The sequence below is a fragment of the Urocitellus parryii genome, chromosome 3, assembly GCF_045843805.1.
Source record: "Urocitellus parryii isolate mUroPar1 chromosome 3, mUroPar1.hap1, whole genome shotgun sequence".
Taxonomy (NCBI): domain Eukaryota; kingdom Metazoa; phylum Chordata; class Mammalia; order Rodentia; family Sciuridae; genus Urocitellus; species Urocitellus parryii.
This window is the reverse complement of record NC_135533.1, coordinates 189,053,560-189,079,417: the sequence shown is the minus strand read 5'-3', so window position 1 is coordinate 189,079,417 and position 25,858 is coordinate 189,053,560. Positions and strand designations below refer to the sequence as shown.

At 45.6% G+C, this 25,858-nt stretch overlaps 1 protein-coding gene across 1 annotated transcript in view; it reads left to right on the top strand.

Moving 5' to 3' along the window:
• The window catches only part of Osbpl10 (oxysterol binding protein like 10), a 270,528-nt gene that overhangs the window by 231,740 nt on the left and 12,930 nt on the right, over positions 1 to 25,858 (top strand). Inside the window, exons 7-8 of the mRNA XM_026406121.2 lie at positions 3,508 to 3,657; positions 15,613 to 16,093. Coding sequence (XP_026261906.1) covers positions 3,508 to 3,657; positions 15,613 to 16,093 — 631 coding nt within the window. The remainder of the gene's footprint in view (positions 1 to 3,507; positions 3,658 to 15,612; positions 16,094 to 25,858) is intronic.

The following is a 25,858-nucleotide window of genomic DNA, read 5'->3' as shown; positions in this document are numbered from 1 at the left end:
TCAGCTTCGAGACTAAGAAGAGCTCTGGGCACACTCTTTAGAAAAATGCCTAGATGCGTAAGTTTTCATAAGATGTGAGATGGTGGTAGGTATCTTAAGGACTGTCCATGGGGCCTTTGCTGTCAAAAGCCTTTGCTTGGAGCCTTGCTGGGCCACCAAGGAATGCCCTAAATTAGCCCCTAACCTCCCTAGGAAACCTTTTCCTCTTCATCAGTTTTCACTTGCTTTGCCCCCTATTTGCTAACAGGCATGAGTCACTTGATATTTGTAGCACTGCATACCCCGAAGTGCTCGTGTGGTAAGAAATATTGAGTCATAATTTTTGTTTTTATTAAAAATCTCATTTTTCCAAAGCCTGCTTCTCATTAAAACAAATTTTAATTTCATTTCATCTTTTCGTCTATGTACATTTTTGCGGCTGGACCGGCTCATCTGTAAAGATCTCTGGGGGAGTAGGAATCTGAGCTTGCCTCTTGCTAAGTCGTAGAAATTTGATTAGCATTATGAAACCACTTTGGATGCCCATTTTTCTTCCGGGATGGAGAGACACCATTCTGCCACCTTCAATCACTTCCAGTCTGATGTTATTGCTTTGTAGGTGAAAATCCATAGATTTGGAGAATGTGGGCATGCAAGTGTACCCAGGAGAGACGTGGGATGTCATGAGGGAGGGAGGGCCTGGATGTGGGTGAGCACGTGGACTTGACACAAAAGTAACACTTGGAGTGAGTGACAGATATTCATATCTTTGGATTCCACATTAGAATAGAAGAATCAACAGACCCTTGACCAAAAAAGAGTCCCTTTAAACCTCTATCAGAGCTGGGTCTTCAGATCCCCTGTACTGCCTCCTAGTGGTGAGCAGTTTGTGGGCTCTAACAGGTGTCTGTCTTCATGGCCAGTCGGCCAGCTGGGTTCTCCCCACTTTCCTGTCAACACAGACTTGGACCTACATGGAGACTACTCCGCCTTTCCTGCAGATGGACTGAGCTTTGGTGTGGCTGGAACAATGTGTCCTCCCGTGGGCTTTCCTCCCTTGGCAGGACATCAGGGCCTCCAGGAGCTGTGGACACCAGTTACTCTGGATGAGTCAGCTCTGGGCCCTGTGCACCAGCCTTAATCTCTGCTGAAGCCAGTCTTTGAGAAGAACATTCCAAAAGAGGGTGGGTGGGTGGGGGGGAGACCCGTGAAGTTGATTTTAAGTAGGAACCTGAGAAGTGTGCTCTCATGAGTGAGTGCGCTTGGTTTCATGTGGCAAGGTCTTAAATGGGGCTAAGCTGGGTTTAATTTTTGAGATGGGTAGATGGCAGAGCATGGTCCTCTGTAAACATGTCACACCAAGTGTGGCTGTGAATGGGAAGGATGAAGATCTCCCTGTGCACTGGCTTGTGGGCAAATGGAAATCCAGTTTTCAGAAGAAAGAATGGTTGGTTTGCTTCACAAACCTCGCTTGAGCTATTGATTTATTTAGTTTGCAGTCTTTTTTTGTGAGAGCAACTAATTTCAAGCAGGAATAATTGCACTAGAAACATACTTACCTATCTTGTTGAGATGGTAAGGATTTCACAGCCCAACTTTGCCCCTGATGGTTTGGTTTGATTTTTTTTGTTGTTGTTGTTCTTTTGTCCCCCAAAGCAGAATGCCAGGCACTGCCCTGTCCTTCCCCTACTGGCCCTGGGATGAGGGGATTGATGACTCAGGTCACCACCATCCCTCTTTGGAGTATTGGTAAGGGACAGCAGCATGTGTGTGTGTGTTAGGCTGGACAATTGCAAACATCTCAGTCATTGAAATCTTCATTAGATGTAAGATATTCCATCGAGGGAGGTTAATGTCACCTTTGCCACTGGGAAACGTGTTTGAGCTCTCTGATTCCAGTGGTGTCGGTTTGGAAATGCAAGCTCGTGGTGAACCGAATTCAGAGCAGGGAGAGTCGGGTGGGCAGACAAATCCTGGCCTTGGCCATTCAGACACACAGCCACATTGGCCTTGGTGTAGTGATAACCACTGAACCACAGAAGAAGGGAGTAGCAATGAGAAGCTGGCAAAGAGGCAGGGCAGCCTCTGGGCTCCCGACTTCCCTATGTAGAGTCAGGGCAGCCCCCGTCTCCAACTTCCCCTCAGGCATTCTTTTCTAGGACAGGTTCCTCAGGTGTTTCGGCATATTCTAGCAAAGCAGACTGCCATCGATGTCCTTCCTGTAGCACCCATTCTGAGCAGGCTGGAGAACCAGACGCATAATGGAGGTGAACTCCCACTTGAACCCTGCGGGTTTCATTGAGGCCTTCCCAACCATCTTCCCAGAACTGAGATTGTTTTCGAGGTGATTAAGGATAATTTGAAGTTTGTCTGTTACATTGAAATTTAAAAAATGTCTACCCCAGGCTGGAAGGAGCACCATGATTCCCTCCTTTTGGAGTGTTGGTCAGGGACAGCCAGCATGTGTGTGTTAGGCTGGGCAGTTTCAAGCCCCTTGATCATTAAGATAGTCTGTGTCTACTAGACATCTCTTTAGACATGGGATGTTCTAAGGAGGTTAATAAATCATTGGTTTATGCATGAACTTTAGACAAGTCTGTATCATTTTATATTTAATACCTTTGACCTCCTGCATTTATGTTTGACCTGTCATTCATAACTGGAAACAAATCTATAATATTCTGTGGAGTACTTTTGCTTACAGATAAGCAAGTACCATAACACAGGAAAATATGGAGCAGTGGAATGGGGTCACTTCTAGCAGAATTTCAGGACAGCTTTACCCTCATGGCCAGAGTTCTTGATACTTGGGTATTGGATGATTTTTATATTCAGTAAGTCCCTCTTGCACATTTTGTTGATTAACTTGCCAATTTTCTATGTCACTTGGAATTTGAGTCCAGCAATTGGATGCATAAATTTGCATTGAGGAAAGTGGAATATACATCCAATATGAATCCCCATAGTTTCAAGAGGTTTTTTTCTGAAATTTTCTTTCTCTTCTCAAATTAATGCCAATTCTGAGATTTGCATTTGCCCTAGTTATCCTGATTTGAGTCAAAATAACCTGAGCAAATTTTTCCATAGATATGGTAATTTTAGTCCCAGGAGAATCTAATACTTATTTGTAAACAGAAAAATTTGCCTCTTATATAAAGTGTCGTGGGTCATACAAGTTAAATAGTTTTTGGCGCTAGGCAAGATTAGGGAGCTCATGCCCATATGCTATGGTTAGTTTTTTGAAGAGCAGGAAGCAGGGGGCTTTTTGTTTGTTTTAGTTGGGAACCATCATTAGTTCACGAGGGTCATTCACAGGGATGACAAAGGGGAGGTGAGAGGCCATGTGCGATGGCCAAGGCATGGGGCCTGAAGTGAAGGTCTCTTTTTATGCCCATGGCCAGTAGGCCTGGTGTACAGAGAACTTCTTCCTGAGCCTGGGCTCCTTTTGTGATTAAGCACGAGTTCATATGCTATGTTTCTAACTTCTAACAGACCAGCTGGTGATTTTTAATGATGCTTTCATTTTAGCCAAACTCAGGCCCTGAATTGGTTTTGTCCGAAGATGAAAAAACTGACAATGAAGATAAGGAAGAGACAGAGTTGGGCGTCATGGAGGATCATCGCAGTATAATTCTTCACCTCATTTCACAGCTCAAACTTGGAATGGATTTGACCAAGGTAGGTTGGCTGACCACGATTGGATTTGGAAACGGTTGTCTGGGTTCTGCCCTGGTCCTTCTGGTCATTTACCCATTCTTTTCACTTTGGTGAGTTGGAGAAAAGACCAGCACTGATTTCCAAGTGTTAAATGTTTCAGATTAATTGGAAAATATATATGTATGTATATAATATTACATATCATGTGTTATATACGTGTACTATATATATTACCTGTATTGAATATATTACATAACACAAGTATTATATAACACATAACACATGGGGTCTCACTGTGCTGCTGAGGCTGGGCTCAAAGCCCTGGGCTCAGGTGTTCCTCCTGCTTCAGCCACTAGAGTCCTGAGGCTATAGGTGTGTGCCGCTGTACCTGGCCAGAAAGGTCATTCTTGCATGAACACCCACCTTTAGAGTGGAGAGCATTGCGTTTGACTTCCTGGAGGATCTGCTGCTTGCACAAGGCAGGGAACATTAGAAAAAGCATATGAGAGGATCAGGAACACCAAGGTGACGTTTCCCCACTGTATTCTAGAGATTAAGTGACCTGAAGAGCTGGCTATGTCCAGGGACATGGAAATCAAGGCCTTTATGCATGCCCCCACCTCACAGCCTGCTGCTAACTGTCATTAACCATTGTAGTCCCCAAGGACAGCCTTGTGGGTGACCCAGATCTCATTGTCCACACATGAAGAAATGAACCTGCCAGTGAGTAGGTTCCTGGTGCCGAGTGCATGCAGGATTCTTCTTCATCTGGATCCTTCATTTAGCATCCTAAATGTTGGTGATAGGTTGAGGGTCCCATAAGCTTCTTCCTTCACCTTGGGGCCATGGCCATTCTGAAGGTATTATGGTTTGAATATGAGGTGTCCCCCCAGAAAGCTCATGTTAGATAATGAAGGAAGGTTCAGAGGTGAAATGATTAGATTATGAGAACTGTAACCTCCTCAGTGGATTAATCCATTTGACGGATTAGCAATTTGAAGGGATAACTAGGTGGTAACTGTAGGCAGGTAAGGCACTGGGGAAGGTCATTGGGATTGTGCCCTTGGGGATTATATTTCGTCCCTGGCTTTTCTGTCTCTGCTTTACGGTGGCTGCCACAAGCTGAAACACTTTTCTCTGCCACATCCTTCTGCCATGATATTCTGATTCACATCAGGCCCAGAGCAATGGAGTTCCCCCATCATGGGATGAAACTGTGAGCCCCAAATAAATTTTCCTTCTCTAAGTTGTTCTCATCAGGTATTTTGGTCATGATGGCAAAAAGCTAACACGGGTAGCAAGCAGGAAAGGCAACCTTGCACGTGGCTGGCTGGTCCTGTGTCATCTGGGATACTGAGAGGTGGTGGAGAGAGCGTGGGTCCTGCAGTTTGGCCTGTCATGACAACTGCCTACAAGAGTGGTGTGAGAATTGGAGGTGGTATGCAGGGGACCCGGCATGGAGCTGTTCTCCTGAAGAGCGTGTCTACATTATTATCATTACAAAACATTGCAGCAGGGCCATATGTGGTATGTAGAGAGCAGCACCCAGGAAACAGGCAGACGTGACCTGCTGGGGAGGGTAAGCTGGGGATGGAAGTGCTGGGTTCTGAAGGCCAGCCAGAAAAATGAAGGTGTACCCCATGTGGTCGGCACCACTGAAGGGCCTTGGCTTGTCTGGCTGTGGTGAAGGGCCTGAACTTCACAAGTTCACTTCAGAATGGGCTGGAAGCCAGAGATTAGAGGGGGAAGCCCCAGGGGTGTAATTCTTTGAAGAGGAAGATGACAGAACATGGTGACTGACCACTTAGAAATAGGAGAGAGGCAGAGGAGACGGGAGCCTCAAAGATGACAGAGAAACCTTTCTTTGAAATGTTTTTGTAGGTGTGGATGTGAGTGTGCCTGACATTCTGGGAGACTGCGCCACTTTAAATAAAACAGTGGGCTCACGCTGAGGATGCCAGACAGGAAGCTCCCTCTTTGCCCTTCTCCTCCCTCTGCGTGGCTGTTCCCCGTCTTTGTACCAAGCCAGGAAGACCTACTTTCTGTCCTGCCTCCTGAAATTTCAGTCTTCTAGCTGTACAATGGTCACCACTTTCCTACTAGAAAATTCTTGGCTGTCTTTAAAAAAAAAAAAAAAAAAAACTGCCTGGTTTTTGGTTTTTATTGTGGATGGTGTAGACAGATGGAACTTGAGTTAAAGTCTGATGGCAGCAATAATGAACACAAAATGTAAGCTAAAAGCTAAAATCGGTGTGTCCACACCATGACCATTAGTTACTTGTAAAAACCAATTGAGTGGGGCAGATGATGATTTTTCTAAAACATGACATGCATTAGAAAATGAGTGCACTGCTCCTGAGACTTTTAGTTCTACTGATACACATGTGCTGGGTCACAACGAAAAACATGGTCTCATTGTGGATAGTATTAAAACTTTGCAAAACTTGGCCAGAATCTTGGAGGTTAGAGGAGAGGGGCTAAGAGAAAAATAATTTAGGTCAGATATGGATGATAAAATGCTAAGGGGACTGTAATGGCATGCTGAGCAGCTTTACATTATGGCTCTCCTGTTTTAAAATGAAGATATGATTCAAACTGTGCATTTTATATTTATTTCATTAGGCTATGATTGCTTTGCATTTGTGGAGCAGTGGCCCTACTCATAAAAGAGCAAATGTTGCATTTCTTCAAAACTTGGTTGAGTACCTGAAAAAAATTTTCCAGTCTTTTTTTTTTTTTTTTTTAGCCTAGCTGGCTTTGCTGGGAAGAAGCTGTTCTCCAAAAACCAGGGGGAAATGTGACAAGCTGAAATACCTAGGAGAGCAACAGATGGCCTTGCTGTGGTCCCATGGGATTTCTTGCTTGTGTTGCTTTGCATCATAAAGAGGTTGAGGACATTATCCCCACCGTCTCTTTTCTTCTTGGCTCTTACCATGTCATTAAGCTAAGCTTGTGCTAAATTAACAATGGAAGGTCTTAGCCGGAATGGAGTGCCTCATGGGGGGCCCCTACCCTGGAGACAGAACAGTCTTTGGTTCCAGACAAAGCTCTAGTCTCTCTCCATAAAGCAAGAATACTTGTTGACACATTAACAAAATCAAGATCAGCCTGGGCACACATGGCTGCATCTGCTTTAGTTAACCACGGTCACTGAACAGACCAGTTTTATGGGCAAGTGACCTGTGGGGGACTCACAGAACCCCATGCTCAGAAGAGCACCATGCTTGATTTAAGCTCTGCTGTCACTCCTTGAAATTCTTTGATTTTTGCATAAGGGGACTCCCATGTTCAGTTTTCACTGGGCCCCACAAAGTTCTGAGTGAGTCCTAAGAGGGTGGATGTGGGAGGAAAGGTGTTCATTTAGGTGTGCATTTAGGTTGCATCTGAGGGATGACCCATATGAACGGGAGGAAGGGTGTTCCCGGAGGAGGGAACCACATGGGAGAAAGGCAAAGCCAGGCTCTGCTGCCGAGTGGTATGGTTGATGTGGAGTGATGAGCAGAGTCGGAGCCTGCTGAGCACATGTGATCCTAAGGCAATGGGAAGCCATGAGAGGGTTTGAGCAGGTGAGAAACATGTTCACTCTCGGGTAACAGTGTTGAGCTTGGGGCATGGGATTATTTTCATTTTCAGGAAGAGATACGAAAAGCAGCACTTAACAATAAGTATGTCTGCTCATCTGACATGTGTTTATTGAACACTGTCAATGCTAGGCATGTTCTGGATGCTGGGTGTGCTACAAAGCACTCAAAACTCCTGCCTTGATGGAGTTTGTGCAGTGATGGAGGGAGATGGACAAGAAACAAGAGGGAGAGTGAAGGGCAAGCAAAGGGAGATAGGAAGTGGATAGCAGACCAGTGACAGGTGAGGAGACTGGGATGGGGCATGCGCGCTCAGATACACTGGTCAGAGCAGGATTCTCTCACGAAACGTTGAGTTCAGACCAGACTAAAATGAGGGAGTCAACTATGTGAGTGGAGGGGACCGTGAGCAAAAGAGGCCCAAGATAGATCTCCTACATTTGAGGACGAGCAGGGAGACCAGGATCGGAGAGAACTGGGTAGGGTGGTCTGGAGGCCTGGTTGATGAGACAAGGGGGACTGCTTGGATCATAGGGACTTGGGGATATTTTAAGAATCGGTGGTGTTCTGAGTGATGCGGTTGGCCACTGGAGGGTTTTGAGCAAAGGAATATGTGGCCTTCTTTGTATTTTTAAAGGATCCTTTAGACTCTGATATGGAAATTGGACTGAGATCGGGGACTTGGGTGGGTCCAGCAGGGGCAAGGGTGATGGTGGCAGAAGCAGATCCTGGATAGTCTTAGAAGATAACGCCAGCTGGATTTGCATATGAGCCTGAGGAGCAGCAGGAGAAAGAGGACCAAAAGGTGACTCTAAGGTTTTAGCCTGAGCAAGTAAGAAAATAATAGTTACTGTTTGTTTCAATTATCTATCACTAATAACTAACCACCCCAAGACTTAAAGGCCTAAAACAGTAACTGTTTTATTTGTTCATGGTTGTGCAACCTAGGAAGAGTTCAGCAAGGTGGTTCTTCTGGTGGATTTGCCGTTGGTTACTCATGTGCCTGTCATCAGTTGGTGGGTTGGTTGTGAGCTGGACTTGGCTGACAGAGCCTGGCCCCTCTCTCCATGAAGTCTTCTTTCTTTTTTGGTGGTGCTGGGAATTGAACCTAGAGCCCCACCATGCTGAACATGTGCCCCACCACTTAGCCACATCCCTAGCCCCTACCATGAAGTCTTGAGACCTCTCTTTCTCCCTGGATTCTTTACACACAGTTTCTCCAGTTGGTAGCCAGACGTCTTGCATGGTGAATCCAGGCTCGCAAGAGGGTAAAAGTGGACACTGATGAGCCTTCTTAAGACATAGGCCACAAATTGGCATAAGATCACTTCTGCTCTGTCGAGTAAAGTAAGTCACGCATTCTGATTGAAGAGGACTGTGTAGGAGTGTGGATTCCAGGAGATATGGGGTTCATGGAAGGCCACCAACATAACAAGTTGCCTCTCTGTTACCGAGCAGACGAGTATGGGAAGAGCAGGTTGGGGTTGTTGGGGGCTATCACACATGCCATCTTGGATCCATTAGCTTTGACATACCCATTCACTGGAAACTCAAGTCTAGAGGACATGTGGGCAGCTGGGTATACAAGTCACAGTTCATGACAAAGTGCCCGTATAGGCTTGAGAAGAAGCAACGTGTGGATGGCTTTCAAATCCCTGTGTCTGGTGAATTCCTCTAGACGGAGGGAGTCCTAGGGGGAAATTCTAGTCCAGAGCCCTGGGATACTCCAACATGTACAGCAGAGCAAAGGCTATTAAGAGGGTTCAGTTGGTGAAGTAAGGCAGAAACCACAGGAACATGATGTCCTGGAAGCTGCATGACATATTTCATGAGCATAAGAGTGATCAACTGTGGCAAATTGCTGCATGTGAGTTTTAAAGAATGGGACCTGTGAATGACCCTGGAGTGGGCTCGAGGGAGAATGGGGGAAAAGGAGTACAGCGACCAAGCAGAGGCAGTTCACATTCCAGCTTCCTATTCAGCTATTGTAAGTTATAAAACCCTCAGTTTCCTCATCTGTAAAATGGCTTAGTTGTACCTACATAGGTTTCTGGGAAGCTTATACAAGATAACGTACAATGTGAGTACTGTGTCCTGGCGTGAAATCTGTAGTTTCAGTCTGAAACATTTCACAGTTTTTAAAACTTGTTATATATAATGATTTCTTCTCCTCTGAGCAGTTACCTTAATTGATTATCTATGGAAGCACCAGAAATAGGCCCAGACTGGTTCTGGTCACTGGGTGGCCATGTTTTCAACGTTGTCACTGAGATATTATGTGACAAGTTTGTGTCTAATCTCGGTTCACTTTATCTCCCTGGTTTCCTAATGAGGTTTCTGATCCATGATTATAATAACAGCACAGAGTGAGAATTTCCTATGTGCTGGGAAGGTGCTGGATACTCGGGAAAAACCTTGGAGGATGGTATCCCGATCTCCCCTGTTCCTTAGCTGAGGGATTGCATCTTAGACGACCTCTCCAAGGACACCCACTGGTAGCTGCCAAGGAATGAAGCTCTTCCTCTTGTGGGCTGGAGAGCAGGATTCGGAAGAAATAAATGGATAATTTTTAACAGAGCTCTCTCTCTATGGCAGATATCTTCTTGGGGAAGTAAAATTTAATTTCAAACCCTTCACATTCAAAAAATTTAACAAATGCCTTTTATGATATTCCAGATGGGTGTAAAGGGCACATTAAGGAAACCCTGGGGACAGGTTGGCTAAATAAAAAAGCAACAAACCCAAACCACAGCTTCTGGCAGGCTGACTTATCTACCCTCTATTTTGTAAGGTTGGATTTTTGTGCACTTTCCTGGTTTTCTGAAAGTGTTACATAAATGAACCTCAGTGGGTGGTCTTGGTCTCTTTGCTTGCTAGTTTGCACTGGGTGTTTGCCGGCCTCTAGAAGACTCCCAACGTGGTTAAGTGATGGTTCTTTGAAGAAAATTACACCTGCTCTCTGTGGTCCTTCTCAAGGACCTGACATGCTCTTTCTTGAAGGGAGGGAACTTGTACTCTTTTGCCTTCCCAGCGGCAGGTGAGGTGGGGTAGGTGAGTGAGCATTTATTTCAGATTTCTAAGTCTAAGAGCCCAGACTGAAGTGTAGTAGTTACTTCTAGATTGATGCAACTCTAAATGTAATTATTGCTGGAGTCCCTAGTGCAGGTTGCCTTCTCTCCCCGCCCCCTCCAAAGTAGTTCATTGTCTTCATTATGTTAATGGGAGGGAAGGCAGTCCTTATTGATGGCTCAATAAATCTGCAGCAGCGATTTAGGCCATTTGGATGCCATGAGTCTGAACAGCTGGGCCATCACTCACCCTCTGTCGGAGGCAGACAGCCCAATTAGTACTCAGCACTGCTCTGCTCTGTATCCCCAGTGTCCACCACCCAAAAAGATGAGGGAAAGAAACAACCAGATGATTAAATGACTTGTTTGCAGATGCATCCAAGAAAAGGATGAGGGGTGGGGTCCCAAGAGATTTTATGAGGGAAAGAAATCAGGCCAGACAGGGAAACCCATTTTAATGAGAAGGATGACATCTCATCCTAAGTGTTCATGTGCTGCTTCTTGAAGTCAATCTGGTATTCTGCCCAAACACTAGTGACACATGCCGCCAGGAGATGAGAAAGGGTAGTCATCCCACCCCGACCCCATTCTGCCACAGCTCTCCAGGTAGGCTGCTCTTTCTTCAGCTCTGGCAAAGCCAGACCTACTGGGTCTGCTCCATTGAGCCCACTCTGAAACCTGCAGTCCCGGGAGGGTTGTTTCATTTTCTGATCTACAGTAAAGGTGTAAGAATCGAACAGTGGATTCCTGCTTAGTCTACACATTCATCATTTTGCGCTCTGTGCGTCTTCTGCCTTCTGCTCTGCCAACCTCCCCTCCCCCACCTCTTTCCATTTCTCTCTAGTGTTCCACCTCTCTCCCCCTCCCTACCCCTCACATGCCATGGGTGTAGGTGTACGCTTATTCTGTAGTGAACCCTTTTAGAGGACGCTGCAGATATTGTGATGATTCCTCCCTAACCTTTCAAGTGAGTGTCTGCTGAGAGCAAAGACATTACTCATATGAAATACATCCGTTCATCATGTGTGGGATGCTCAGCCTTGACACAGTACTATTGCACATAGAGCCTGTGGTAAAAATTCTCCTGAACTGCCCCAGTAATTGCCTCTTTGGAGCTATGTTTTTAAAAATCCAGGATCCAATCCAAATTATGACAGTTGGGTATCATGTCTCTTTAGTTTTCTTTAATCTAGAAAACTCCTCCGCCTTTTTTCTTCTTTCATAGCAGGGACGTTTCTGATGAGTCCAGCTCACTGTTTTGCAGAATGTTTCTCACTGTGGATTTGCATAGTCACACAGTTGGGCAGTCATGCCATGCAGATGCTGTGTAGCAAGGACTTTTTTGACTGTCTCATGAAGATATGACAGGGTGTTGTAGACTAGGCTACAGGATTCCTTCTGGAGACTTTTGAAGGTCATTACCTGAAGCTGTCAATTCTTTGGTCTCCAAGCTGTCTGACAGGATCTGATTTGGTGTGGGGCAAACCTGGTTTGAGCCGACTCAATTCACAAGTCACTCAGCACATTTTATTTATTTTTTTTAGTGTGTGAGTGGTGCTAGGGACTGAACTTGGGGCTTTCTGCATGCTAGGCATTATAATAGGCAAGTGCTCTACCACTGAGCTACACCCTCAACCCTGAGCAAACATTTGTAATGCCTCAGTTCTGTAGTTCATTGCCCCAGAAAACATCTTCCTGAACTATACTGTCTTAGCTGCCTTCAGCATGCTCCCTGCGCAGAATTCCCAAGAAGGAGTGGGATTATTCTGGTGTTCCTTGAGAGAAGCAGCAACTAGAAACGGCCTGGCATAGTGTAAAGTATTGAACTCACTATGCAAAAGCACCTGCATTTGGAAGTAGGAGGGGATGACCTTATGTGTCAAAGGAAGTAAAAGTATGTCTTAAGGTGACTTACAGGTTTGTCTTGTTTTATGCTAGGTACTAGGGACTCGGGTGTCTGCCTCCAGGAGCTTGCAGCCTGGAAACATGTATATTAGTAAGAGCAAAGAGTATCATCAGAAATAAGCGTGGGATGCATTGAAGGGTATAAAGAGGGATAGCTTGGCCTTGGGAGCAAGGATTGTCAGGAAAAGCCTCATAGAGGAAGCAGCCCTGAAGTAGAACAGCTATTTTATCGAGACAAGGCTGCAGAGATGTCATAAGAGGAAATGCAGCGAATGTTGGGGAGAGGAGGCTATGAAGGGCAGATTGAGGGCAAAAATCAAGGACATAGCATGAGGCTTTGGGGAGGTGGAGCCAGATTGAACTTTATATCTTAGATTTTGGAAAGATGATTCTGTTGAGGGTGTGGAGAAGAGCTAACGGGGGGCCTGATAGGAGGTTGGAGGGCCGGTTGGGTAGCAACAGGGAGGAGGTGCACTGTTGTGTCCTTTCTTCACCACCAGTGGTCTCCCCGTCATCTGAAATGTTTGATAGGATTCAGGGTGGTGGGTTTCTTGCTGTGCTGGGGAGGGTAGAATGCTCTAGAAATATGGGGGCTTTTGTCCCTCTGTCTCTGGGCTAACTCCTTCCCCTGCTTTATAATCAGTGACAGCGGATGGGTGGCCAGGCTTTTAAGTCCAGTGAAACTCCATCTCCTTTGAAGGAAAGAGCACGTGGACACGAGGCAGAAGCACAGTCATGGTGTGTCCATGGGTGGCCTGTGGCCTAGGCCCAGTGTCTTCTCTCCCTTCTTCCCAGCCTCTGTCCCTCATCTGTGACACCAGGGCATGGAACTACATAAGCTCCAAGATCCCTTTTGATTGTGACGTTCAATAATTTGTGGTTTTTAGTGGAATTCTTTCGTGTTTTTAATTCTTAAGCTTCCGAGTTCAGATGCACTGCCTAAATTAAGAGAAATGCCTTAAATCATGCCCTTTTCAGAAAGCACATAATTAGAGAGTAAATATTGTAGCAGGCCTGGTTCTTTTATTATCGTTTCAATCTTGGATGCTAACATGAGAATACTTGCCCCGGAGATGGAATGTTGCTGGAGAAGCCTGGTTTCCTGCCTTAGGGGGGCAGGGTGGGCAATGTCAGCCAGGTCCCCAGAGCTGCTTTTCTGATGTGAGATCCCAGAGCTGGTTGATGCCTGTGTGGTTCTGCCTGTCCCTCCCCAGCTGTCTCGAGGGCCTTCTAAGCAAAAAAGAAGGGAATGGGGCCATCTGGGGATGGTAGGCAGGACAGTGGTTTCCCTTTTTCTTCATGATCAATTTGCCCTCACTGGGGCTTTCCAGTTTCTTAAATCCACAATCTGTGCTACGTCCAGGTGGAGTTAGAGGGGAATCCTTGAGTGAGGTGGGGGAGGGAGAGGGAAGGGTGGTGAGGTTGGGGGCTGTTTTGCTGCCTGTTAAGTCTGCCACTGGACACCTGTGAGGGGGGGAAGAGCACCACAGATGGACCCAGGGAAGCCTCTTTGGAAGTGCAGCCCCTGAGCGTACAATGATGGCCCTGAAGGATGACTTGTCCCCACAAAAATAATAGCCACTAGCAGAGGTGGCATCTGCTACACACTTTTCCTGGCCCACTGAAATCCTCAGGCAGCTGGAGTTTTGATTTTTGTCAAGTTGTGGCTAAAAGAAAATTAGAAAATCTCCATTGATTTGCACAGTTACATTTTAATTAACGTTTCCCCTTCCTGTATATTAAAGCAAAGCAGACACTATAGAGATATTTAAAGCACTTAATCATCTAGAGACGCGTTAACATTTGGAATCTTTATGGATTTACATGTATTGTGTTACATGTTCAATTTTATATCTTGCTGCCTTTCACTTGGCAAATGCACGAAGACAGTCTTTAAATGAACGATAAATAGCTTTACATGGTGTCTACCAAGCCTTGCTTCTCTTGTGGGCTGAGCTTTTGCTAGTCCCTATGAAATCGCTGTGCTTTGCAGGTCTCACCTGTCTGTGATTCTGAACAGTTTCTCTCTAGACATTTCTTCCTTCTCTTGTTTCCACATCATTTGTAAGGAAAGTCTTCAGAAAGCTGACAAGTTACAGATCTGTAAGTCCGTGTGCTATTTACAATCAGTTGTTATACATCCAAGTGTTCATGGGGCGTAAGGACTACATAAAGGAAGGACACAGTTGATCATGTTAAGAGGAGTGTGAACTGGCTGTGTGACATTGGTCAACTCTCTTGAACCTGGTGGGGCCCCTCTGCCTTTAACATGGAGAGGGGAAATGTGCAGGGGAGAGCCAGCTGGTCTGAGCTGGTGCCAGCTTCACTATCCTGTGCGTTCTTGCTAGAAGAGCAAGATGAGATGGTTCAGGTTAAAGAAGTTAGATGTGTGAGTTTCTTTTTCTTTCTTTTTTTTTAAGTATTGGAGATTTAACCCAGGGCTTGCACATGCTAGGCAAGCACTCTATCATTGAGCTGCATCCCCAGCCCAAGTTAGATGTGTTTTACAGTTAAGTGGGTGGAATACTAACACCCAACAACCAGGTTACATTACAACAACTCTGGAGCATGAGAAATAGACTCTCTCCTTTCCCTGACGGTAATGAGTTACCAGTTTCCCAGGTTCAGAATGCCTTTTGTTTACTTTATGGATGTATATATTTATTGTGCTGTACTGGGTTTTGAACCTAGGGGTGCTACACCCCCAACCCTATTTTATTTTGAGATAGGATCTCACCAAGTTGCCCAGGCTGGCCTCGAACTTGGGATCCTCCTACCTCTGGCCCCAAGCAGTTGGGATTATAGGCGTGCACCCCTGCACCCAACTCCATTTGTTTTAAATGGACTTTAGGCTTTTGGGGTTGTGGAGCTCTATAGCATTTATCTGCTGATTGGGTCACCTCCCAGATCCCTGCTTCCATCACGTTGGGTTATATATATGCCAATCTTTTGATGGATCCTCAAAAAGACACCTTTGGTGGTGGAGGGTCCTGGTCTGCCTTGGCCCCCTTTGGTGCAGCAGCAACAAGCCACGTCATTCATATTCAGATACCCCCAGGACTGTGCCTGATGGCGGGAGGAATATGGAAAAGCCCTTCTGGGTGGTTTCTTCATGTCTTCCAATAATGGAGTGAGAAGAGGCGTGTGTGAGGAGAGCCGCGGCAGTGGAGAGACAGACACAGGCTGTTGTCTTGGCCCAAAGAGGAAAATCGCTCAGAACAGTCTGGTCCGTGAAGCTGGGTTCACGTGGATGCTGCTGCTGCCATTTCTAATTTCCTCAGTGTCATTTCCCTCGGTGTGTCATGGTGCCAATCAAAAGGAACTTTTCCCCGGTTTGGGCCATTTTGAATTTGTGTGGTGGTGGCTGCAGCCCCTTTTTCAGTGAAATCACAGGGACTCTTGTCTGCCCCTCTGTCCTTCAGGTGGTGCTTCCCACGTTCATTCTGGAGAAGAGATCCTTGCTGGAGATGTATGCAGACTTTATGGCGCACCCTGACCTCCTGCTGGCCATCACTGCCGGGGCCACGCCAGAGGAGAGAGTTATTTGTTTCGTGGAGTATTATCTCACAGCCTTCCATGAGGGCCGCAAGGGGGCCTTGGCCAAGAAGCCCTACAACCCCATCATCGGGGAGACGTTTCACTGCTCCTGGGAAGTCCCCAAGGACAAGGTCAAGACCAAAAGGACTGCTCCCCCGTCTCCTTCCAGTGATCATGAACAAATAGTGGCTGATGACCCTTCCAAAAGCTACAAATTAAGGTTTGTGGCTGAGCAAGTATCCCATCACCCACCCATCTCCTGCTTCTACTGTGAGTGCAAGGAGAAGAGACTGTGCGTCAACACTCACGTATGGACCAAAAGCAAGTTCATGGGCATGTCCGTGGGGGTCTCTATGATAGGGGAAGGTAAGCTATGTTGCGTGTTGGAATTCGGCTTTTACCCAGTGATATTTGTGTACTAAGAGATGATTGATTTGTGGGGGTTTGTGCTCATCTTTTGGAATTGAGGAGTGAATGGGAAAGGCGGCTGGATTTTGAACAGGTCTATTAGTTTCCCAGTGGGGCCAAGGTGATGGACAAGGTGAGAGGCAGCTGTTCGCCCCACCAGCTGCCCACCTGGGTCTGCACACATTGTGCATGCCTACAGACCACTCGACGTGTACTTTTTTCTTTCGGCTTTGCGTGAATATTAGAGCTAGCTCCAAATCTGGGAAAACACATTTTTATTCATCCTTACTGATGTGCTGGCTCATAGACAATGAGGATAATAGGGCTGCCTATTCAGAAGCTGCTCATAAAAATTCCCAAGGCAAATCTTTTGACTCTGTGCTAGAAATTCTGAAGCGAGAACATGGTATAATCACACCACTGGTGGATTGCAAGTCCCTATTTTAGCAAATAGCTGTGAATGAAGTTTATTCATTGTTTGAAGAAACCTATAATAATCCTTGTTAAATTGAAGTGTCTGTGTTAGTGGGGCTCTTGAACTTTTTGGAGTTGCATATCCCTTTGAGACTCTAAGACTAACTCTCTTCCCAGAAGAAAAATTAATACAAAATTTGGCTTTTAGTGTTAGGGAATATGTGGCTCTTTGGAAGTCTCACCAAATCCCATGGTATAGGAACACCTTTCATTTATTGAGCACATTTTTACTGAGCACCTACTCGAGGCTAGGCAATGTCTTAGGAGCTGTGGTGGAGACTTGAGTAAACAAAAGTCAAACGATGTGGTGAGTTTTTGGGTTTTATTTATTTATTTATTTGCAGTACTGGAGATTTAACAGGTCTGTTAGTTTCCCAGTGAGGCCAAGGAGATGGACAAGGTGGGAGGCAGCTGTTCACCCTACCAACTGCCCACCTGGGCCTGCACATGCTAGGCAAGCACTCGATCACTGAGCTACATCCCCATCCAACCCACCTATATCCTTGTGAAGCTTCTGTTCTAGTTTTTATTTTTTAGTTTTAGGTTTAGGTGGACAAAATATCTTTATTTTTATGTGATGCTGAGGATTGAACCCAGTGTCCCAATCATGCTAGGTGAGCACTCTACCACTGAGCCACAACCCCAGCCCTGCTTCTGTTCTATCTTTTGGGGGAAATAAATGCATGCATCAGTCATGTGCTGTGTTGAAAGATGGTAAGTGATACAGAGAAAAATAAAGCAGGGGCAGGGACTAAGGGAGCTTTTAGGTGGAGTGGTTGGCCTGGAAGTTTTCACTGAGAAGGTGACATTTGATCAAAGACCCCAAGGGGGAAAAGAATGGCCTCTTGGACTGTCATGGGAGGAGTGTGTAGGCAAGAAAGCAAAGCAAGGGCCCAGAGGCAGGATGGTCCTTGCATGGCTGGTAGGAGACAGGAAGCCCAGGGGGCTTGGAGCAGGGTGACCAGGAATGGAGAGGCAAGGTCAGAGCCATGACTGTGGCTGGATTGTGGAGTGCTCTGTTGACTCCTACACTGAGTGAGCTGCAAAGCTAGTGCAGTGTGCTGTGTGATCTGACTTGTGTTCAGCAAAATCTCTTTCGCTTTTTGACAGTAAATCATGGGGGCCAAAGGTGGGAGCCAGGAAGCCAGTTAACAGGTAATGAGACTAGGCAGGAGATGATGGTGCTTGGACCAGGTGGAGGAAGTAACATGTGGAAGGGTCCCTATGTTAGTCAGTTTTCCATAACTGTGATAAGATAACTGAAAAAAATCAAAGGAGGAAAAAAGTTTATTTTGGCTCATGGTTTGAGAAGTTTCAGTCCATGGACAGTTGGCTCCATGGCTTTTGAGCCTGTGATGAGGCTGACCATTGTAGCAAAGAGCTTGTGGTAGAACAAAGCTCACCTCATGGTGGCCAGGAAACAGGAAGGGGTTAGGATTTCAGTATCCCCTCAATTACGCCCCCAATGACCTCACTTCCTTCCACTAGGTCCCACCTCCAAGGGTGCCACCATCTCTTAGCTGTACCACAGGCTGTTGACTTAGTCTTGAGCATATGAGTCTTTGAGATTGTTTAAGACCTGGATGTGTAAGTGGAACCAAGAGGGTTTGCCTCTGGTTCACACATGGGCTATGAGAGCAGGGATCGCTAAGGTTTTAGTTTTGATACTATGGATTGAACCTAGGGGTACCCCTACCGAGCACCCCCAGCTTTATTTTTTGAGATGGGGGTTTTACTAAGTTGCCAAGGCTGGTTCTTGCGATCTCCTGAGCAGCTGGGATTATGGGTGTACATCACCAATGCCCACCTTGCTCAGATGTTTGACCCAAACAGCTGTGAAGGATGGAATAGCTATTGATTGAGGGCTGGTGCAGGGGAAGTGAGTGTGGAGGCGGAGTGTAGAACCTCAGTCTGGTTGTATTACGGTTTAGAAGCTCAGGTGGGATGAGTGAACAATTGTACATTCAGGCTGCAGTTCCGGGGACATCCTGGCTGAAGTAAAAATCTTGTTATTTAAGGCCTTGAGACTAATGAGGTTGTTATGTGTCTGTATGTGAAGAGGTTCAAGAGACGGGAACAACCAGCCAGCAAGACAGAGGCATTTGGACTGAGACGTGGGAGAATAGACCAGTGGAGGTCATTGGCAAGCTTGATGGCAGTTGCCAGTAGAGGAGTCCTAGTGAAAATCTAATGGAATAAATTCAAGAAGGAATGGGAGGAGAGGGGATTGGATCAGTGAGTAAATACAGATGACTCTTATTAATATTTTTACACTATTTAGGAAAAACAAAAAACCAAAAATGTATTCTTGGGTTCCACGTGTGTGTGTGTGTGACTGGGATGTAGATGAAATGCTGCTCTCATTTGTAGATAAGATGGCAATCCCCAGAACACCCACAAGTGCTCAGTGTCAGGTTGGGCCTTCACCGGGCTCCATGCACCCTGGGTTGTCATTGCCATAGTCCAGTATTCAGTTTGTGCTGCGCTGATTGTTCCTTCCTCTCAAGGATCAGTTGGAATCGAGAAATTCGGCAAAAAAAAAGACTCATCTACTTGTGAAGGAGCCAGGGACTCGTCTGTCACCAGCATGACCTCAGGCCCCCTAGTTTTATGCCTTCACCATTTTCCAATGGGGAAATTCCAATGACTGGACGGTCAGGTTTTCCTACTGTGGAAAGGGGCAGAGGCATCAGAACTGTCCCCCCCCCCCCCGCCCTCAAGGAGTTGTTTTTACCAAAGATGATGGAACCTTGTAGCTGAAAGAGAATTTGTTTGTTTCAAGCCCCAGGATTTCATCTGTGCTGTAGAAAAGGTGAATCTCCTTAGAGGGGCTCAGACCATGAGGAGCAAAGGGTATGAGGGGCGAGGCTTCTACCCCAACAACCCCCCACCCATCTTGATCATCTGTATCCAACTTTACCTGATTACGTGGTGGGTTTCTCTATAAGAGTTCAATTCAAAAGGATTTAGTTGCTTCAAGATGCACAGAAAACCTCTGATAAGCTGGCTGTCCCTTGTTTTACCTATGAGGAACCTGATGGAGGCAACTCACCCAGGTGTATTGTATTGTGGGTGTCCTAGGTACAACACCCAACCTGTCTTCTGCCCCATGATGAGGCAGTGAAGAGAGATTCAGGGCAGGTGCTGCTCTAGGGAAGTTTTAAACTTTTTCCCTCAGAAGGTTTGATAATAAAATGAACTGACAATAGGCAGATTAACTGGGGGGAAAAAAAGAAATTTTATCAATATGCATAAGCTCAGGACTCATACTTGAAATAAGACACAAAGGGAGGACTAGGAAGATGGAGCTGGGTTGTCTCTGGAGATGAAGTCTCTTGTGTAACAGCCACCCGTGGCCATTGCTGTCTGGGCTAGGGGTCAGACCTCAATCTTCTTGATGAAGAAAGAGGTCCTTCCTAAGCCCATAGGGTATATCAAATAGAACAGCTAGAGGTAAGTTTCTTTTTACAAAAGGACTACTTTCAGAGCCATTCTGTGTCTGCAGTTCTGAATAGCCACCTTAAAATCTGCTTAAGAAGTATATTGAGGGTGGTTTACTTTGAACTTCCTCTCTGGGGTGTCCTCAAGTTCATACCTCTCTGATCTGTGCATGAGAAATCAGAATCTTCTTGAAAGTTCAGGAAGAGAACTGAGGTCCCAAACCCTGGAATGTGTGGAGGCGTGACCAGGTGCAGGGAAAGGCAGGGTGGTGGCTAGTTAGTGAACTGTAGGGGTCCTATGATAACAGATAGGGCAGCTGAGGCCTGTTGATGTGAAGCTGCGAAAACAAACTTGAATGGGCTATGTGGGGTAGACTTGAAGGACTGGGCATGTCCCCACAAGCCTCTCTTCTGACCCAGTGCCTGCTTATTCTCCTAAACTCGGCCTTCTCCCCAGAACAAGGGAGAAGGAGCTGTCCCTGTGTAGCATTGTTTGGGTTAAAGCCACATAGCAGGGTCCTACAGGTGTGCCTCAGCCCAGGCTGTGGACATGAGCCGAGAGCTCAGGGAGAAGATGCTGAGAACTCCCTGTGGGAGCTTTATGTTCCCATTGATTCATATCTGTGGGTTTGTAATGAGAAATGGGACCAGCATTAATCTTGATTTTGACTTATCTGGGGCTCTGTTTTCATAGGTCGCTCAGGGTCTGCCTCATACTCTGAGGATTATACTGGTAAAATTGTTTCCAATATTTAAACACAAAAATTAGTATTCAGGATGACTCTTATTCTGTTTGATTTTATACTTTAAATTTCCCACATAATCAGTTCTTTAAAGCTGACATGTTTGTTTGCTAGAGAAGGTAGAGAAGGCATTCACACCTGCAGTTATATTTGTCGTATGTGCGCAGATGATTCCTTGACTTATACACTGTTGTAAGTCTGCCTCCTTATCTACAGTGCTGGCAGCTCAGATAAATGTCTTGGTTTTTCCATTCATTCATCTGCAAAATGACTGGCACTGTCCCTAGGGGTTCCAGCAGAAGTCATAGCACACAGATATCCCCCACCTTCAGCTCACACCCAGTGGGATCAGACAGAAGACAAGATGCCTGCATGTAGTCTGCATGCCTCCGGCAACAAAGCAGAGGCAGACGGTGAAGAGTGGGTAGGGGCAGGATGAAGCCGTTGGGAGGACCTTAAGATCAAGAGAATTTGAGTGTCGGCCTGAACAGGTGAGGGAGTCAGTTGATGGCTTAAGGGACGCTTCAGACGAAAACAGGACAATAGCTGTGAGACTGGAGCATGTCGTTGGGGTTCTGAGGACTTGCGGGGGGGGGCACTGTGGCTGTAGCAAAGGGGCAGAGGAGATGAGATGGGGAGGTAGATCTTGAGGTCTTTTCTAGGGGAAGGGGAGAATGACAGGATTTTGGCTCTTAGTGAGAATGGGAGTCCCTGGAAGGCAGACGTGATTCTAGTCGCATCAGTGGGACTGCTGAAGTGCTGAAGGTGGGAGTGGGGATTGCACAGGTAACAGCAGAGAGAGAAGTTGTTCATTTTTCCTCCTTCCTACACACATGCATGAGCAGAGTTTATATCTGGGATTAGTCAGAATATGTGCTTGGCAAATATGATCTCTTGATAAAACCAAATAGGTTTCCTGGTATGTAAGAGAATATTCACCTTCCTTACTGGAGTTTTCTCTGTACTCAGCAGAAATGTTTGTTGCTATTAATCAAGACGTGAGAAAACCAGATTCTCAGATTGGAGTGTAGAGTAGATATCTCCCAGTCTGTGGGACCCTAAGCACAGCTTTTTTTTTTTTTTTTGCAATTGGATAAATATCTGGAAATTTTGTATAAAGGTAAAGATTTGCACCAGAAAATTCACCAGAGAAACCCAGCCTTTCCGTGATGTCCAAGGAGCTTGCTTCCTTTCTGATAATGGCCCCTGCCTGCCTCCTCCACTCACAGCTGTGGCTCTGGCAGGGAGGCGGGTGTGCATGGGTTCCCCTGTGTGCCTGTTTTAATACTGGTTCTTCCTTTCTGGCACAGTTGCCCCCACCCCTGTCTCTGTGAGTTGTTGGTTGCCATTCCTCTTCTGTCCCAGCCCTTCCACTTAACACCAAGCCTTCTCCCAGAACACATGGTCTCCTTTCATGGCCTCTGGACCTGTCCTTACGTGAGTGATGAGGTCCTTCGAGCTCTGCTCTGTCTCCTGAAGTCCACAGGAGATCTGTAATGTCTTAGGATCCCTACTGTCTGGTCCCAGCAGGCCATGTGCAAGGGCTTTAATTCCCTGCACAGCCCTGGCACACACCTAATGTCCTGGGTGATAAGCTGTTTGATGCCCTCTCCTTGGGCCCTCAGGTGTCGCCATTGCTGAAACAGAATTGAATCTGCTGTTCCTGCCTTTTTTTCTTCTTCTTCTTCCAAAAATTCTGCTCAGAGCTTCTCAGTGGAGTGCTGAGTTCAAAAAGAAGATTCTAGAGAGAAACTTTGGAAGGTCTCTCTCCCTGGTCACTGGCTCTCCTCTCCCTGTATTCCTGCTGTGGGTGGACCTGGACAGGGACACCACTGATTGGTTTGGGTGAAACCTAAAGTTCCCCCTGGTCCTTTCAGTAGCCATACCCCATTTTCCTTCCTAGTTATCAGGTGTGCCCTTTGTCACACGTGGTCTTATTTTTCACACACACACCAAAAAACAACCAACAACAAAAAAGAATCCCAAGCACTGTATATTCCTATAGTCCCAGAGGCTTGCCAGGGCTGAGGCATGAGGATTGAGAGTTCAAAGCCAGCCTTAGCAACAGTAAGTTGCTAAGCAACTTGGTGATACCCTGTCTGTAGGTAAAATACTAATAGGGATGAGGATGTGGTCAGTGGTCGAATGCCTGAGTTCAATCCCAAGTACAAAAAAAAAAAAAAAATCCTCAAATATCAAAGCAGAAGGTTCTGGTTCCTGCACACAGGGGATCTTTCCACCAATTCCCTGCATATTCCACAAATTTATTGATTGGGTTTGAGATAACGTTCTTCCCAATCCTTCACTTTAAAAATTATATCTTAGTTGGGGCCAACTTGAAATATTGAGGGTAAATGCGTGGACTTATCTCTCAAATTCTCACATTGGCTGTGGCTCATTAGACTCTTATAATGCTTCCCTGTGCCATGGGCTCATTGAGGTTGCAATTCAGAGAGCACTCCCCCACTGCTGACTTGAGCCAAGATGCTGTTCAGGGAATTGGGGGCATATGTCCTTAGCAAGGACAGCTTCACTAACCCTGTGAAGCCTCACTGCAGGGAGCTGAGCTGCCCTCAACTGTTCTTCCAACTGAACATTTTGGGGGAGCCCAAAATGCCAGGATCAACACCCAGAAACTTGCTGAAGCCCTTCAGAGTCTGGGAGGGAGTTGGGGCTGCTGGAGGTCGGGTGGGCTGGGGGGTGAGGAGCTCCCAGCCACCGGGTCTGCAGATACTCCCAGAGTACTGTCTGTAGTGTCCAGGGTAGATATCCTATTGGAATATTTGATTTGAGATTGGGTATAGAACTATTTTAAGTGGATCAGCTTGAAAATTAATCATGCTTTGCCTTATGTTTATTGCTAAGTCAGTTTGTAGAATTTCAAATGAAAATTTCCCAGCCCGAGGACTACACCACAGCACCGTTGATTACTTGGCATATTTCAACTTCTCTCAGCTCCTGAGCCAAATGAAGTAACTTTCATTTGCAATCCCATTTGTAAGTCTAATTTTAATATTGTGTTTATTCATATTAAGGACAGAATTTCTTTTTTTAAATAACCCTACCCCCCCCCCCAAAAAAAAAAAAAAACCAACCCGCAGTGAGTACTACGTTGGCATCATCACAAGTGATTTAATGAATGAAAATACATTTGGGGATATTCAAAAAAGAGCCCAAGGAATGTGATTTTTGTCAATGTCTTCATATCAGTTTAGCTCTGGGGCTCACTGACTTCTGAGGATGTGAGGGAAATTTCTCTGTGGTTTGGAAGACATTTTTCTGTAGACCAGTGGAGTTGGGGGTTGTGTGATGTTATCTCTTATGTAAACATCATGTTTCAAAACATCTTTTCCAGTGCAGAGCACTAGTCCACATGTGAAGACCAAAGTATTTTGACAAATGATTTTTTAAAAAAATCTAAGGTAAAATAGTAATTCTGTCAACTGGAAGAACACAGGATATATCCATTTTTCAGGATAGATAGTTTTTACCCTGGGACAAATAGGTTAAAATTATACTGTATGAAATTTGCATTTAGATTCTAAAGAAAAGAATCAGTCCTGGCAGTGGCACACATCTATGATCCTGGAGGCTTGGTAGGCTGAGGCAGGAGGATTGCAAGTTCAAAGCCAGCCTCAGCAACTTTTAGTGAGGCCCTGTCTCTAAATAAAATATATAATTTTTTTAAAAGGTCTGGGGATGTGGCTCAGTGGTTAAGTGCCCCTGGGTTCAACCCTCAGAAAAAAAAAATGAACAAACAAAAAACCAGAAACACAAACTACAGAGAAATCTATGCAGTATATAATTTGTCCAGCTTAGCTTTCATTTGAAGAAAGGAGTTCTGAAGTATCTTTGAAGTTTCATCAGTTGAAAGTCCTCCAAAAAGAGAACTATTGAGGAACTTGGTGTTGGAAAAGAAAAGCTTCCTCAGTTTTTTTTGAGGGAATAACTTTAAAAATAGTTAAATGGTGTTAAAATTAAGAGTTACACTTGTCAGCCGAGGGCCAAGTAATCCCAGTGGCTTTGGAGGCTGAGGCAGGAGGATCACAAGTTCAAAGCCAGTTTCAGCAACGTAGGCCCTAAGCAACTCAGACTTTGTTTCAAAATTTTTTAAAAAATGATCTGGGAATGTGGCTCAGTAGCTAAATGCCCCTGGGTACCAAACGGGGAAAAGTGGGGGGGAGTTAATTTATCACCAATTTTTAACATTGTTGTTACATCTGAAATAAGCTTATGTACTGGTTTAAAAAAAAAATCACCACCACCCTTCACATAACCCACCAACACTCAAAGTTTCCATTTGATTGCCAAGTGTCAATGTCGTGGCATTATTGCACATGCCTGTAATCCCAGCACCTTGGCAGACTGAGGCAGGATGATTTCAAGTTCAAAGCCAGCCTCAGCAATTTAGTGAAACCCTAAGCAACTCAGCAAGACCCTGTCTCTAAATAAAATATTTTTGAAAAGGGTTGGGGATGTGGCTCAGTTGTTAAGTGCCCCTAGGTTCAATCCCAGGTACAAAAATAAACAAACAAACAAACCCATTAAAAAAAATCCTGCCATAGAGAGTTATTGGGAAGGGAGGAGGAATGAGGATGTTAAACCTCAGGATGCAGTTAGTGGAGTTTGAGATTCGCCTTCTGTCTTCACTTCAGCCTTAGAGTATACACACCATTATTCCTGTGTCAGATGAAGAAACTAAGTTGCAGAGAAGTTAAGATCTGCAGTGAGGGAGTGAGGGTGTGGCTAGTGGCAGAGCACTTGGCTAGCACGTGAGGCCCTGGATTCCATCCCTAGCACTGCCAAAAACAAGAAAAAGAAAAATGCTGCTGCTTTGTCTACTCTCTAATCCTGCCCATATGAGTGGGAGCAACCCCCAAATCCTTTCTTCCTGGGTGGTCTCAGTTCCTGGACAGGTCCTGTGTGAACATCCCTCCACATGGTGGTGGTGGAGGGTGGATCTAGAACAGCATGTCACCTTGGGTTTACAGAACCAGTCGTCTGTTTTATGGGCTGGGAACTGACTGTAATGGACTTAATGGAGAGCCAAGCGTGTTGTGTCTACT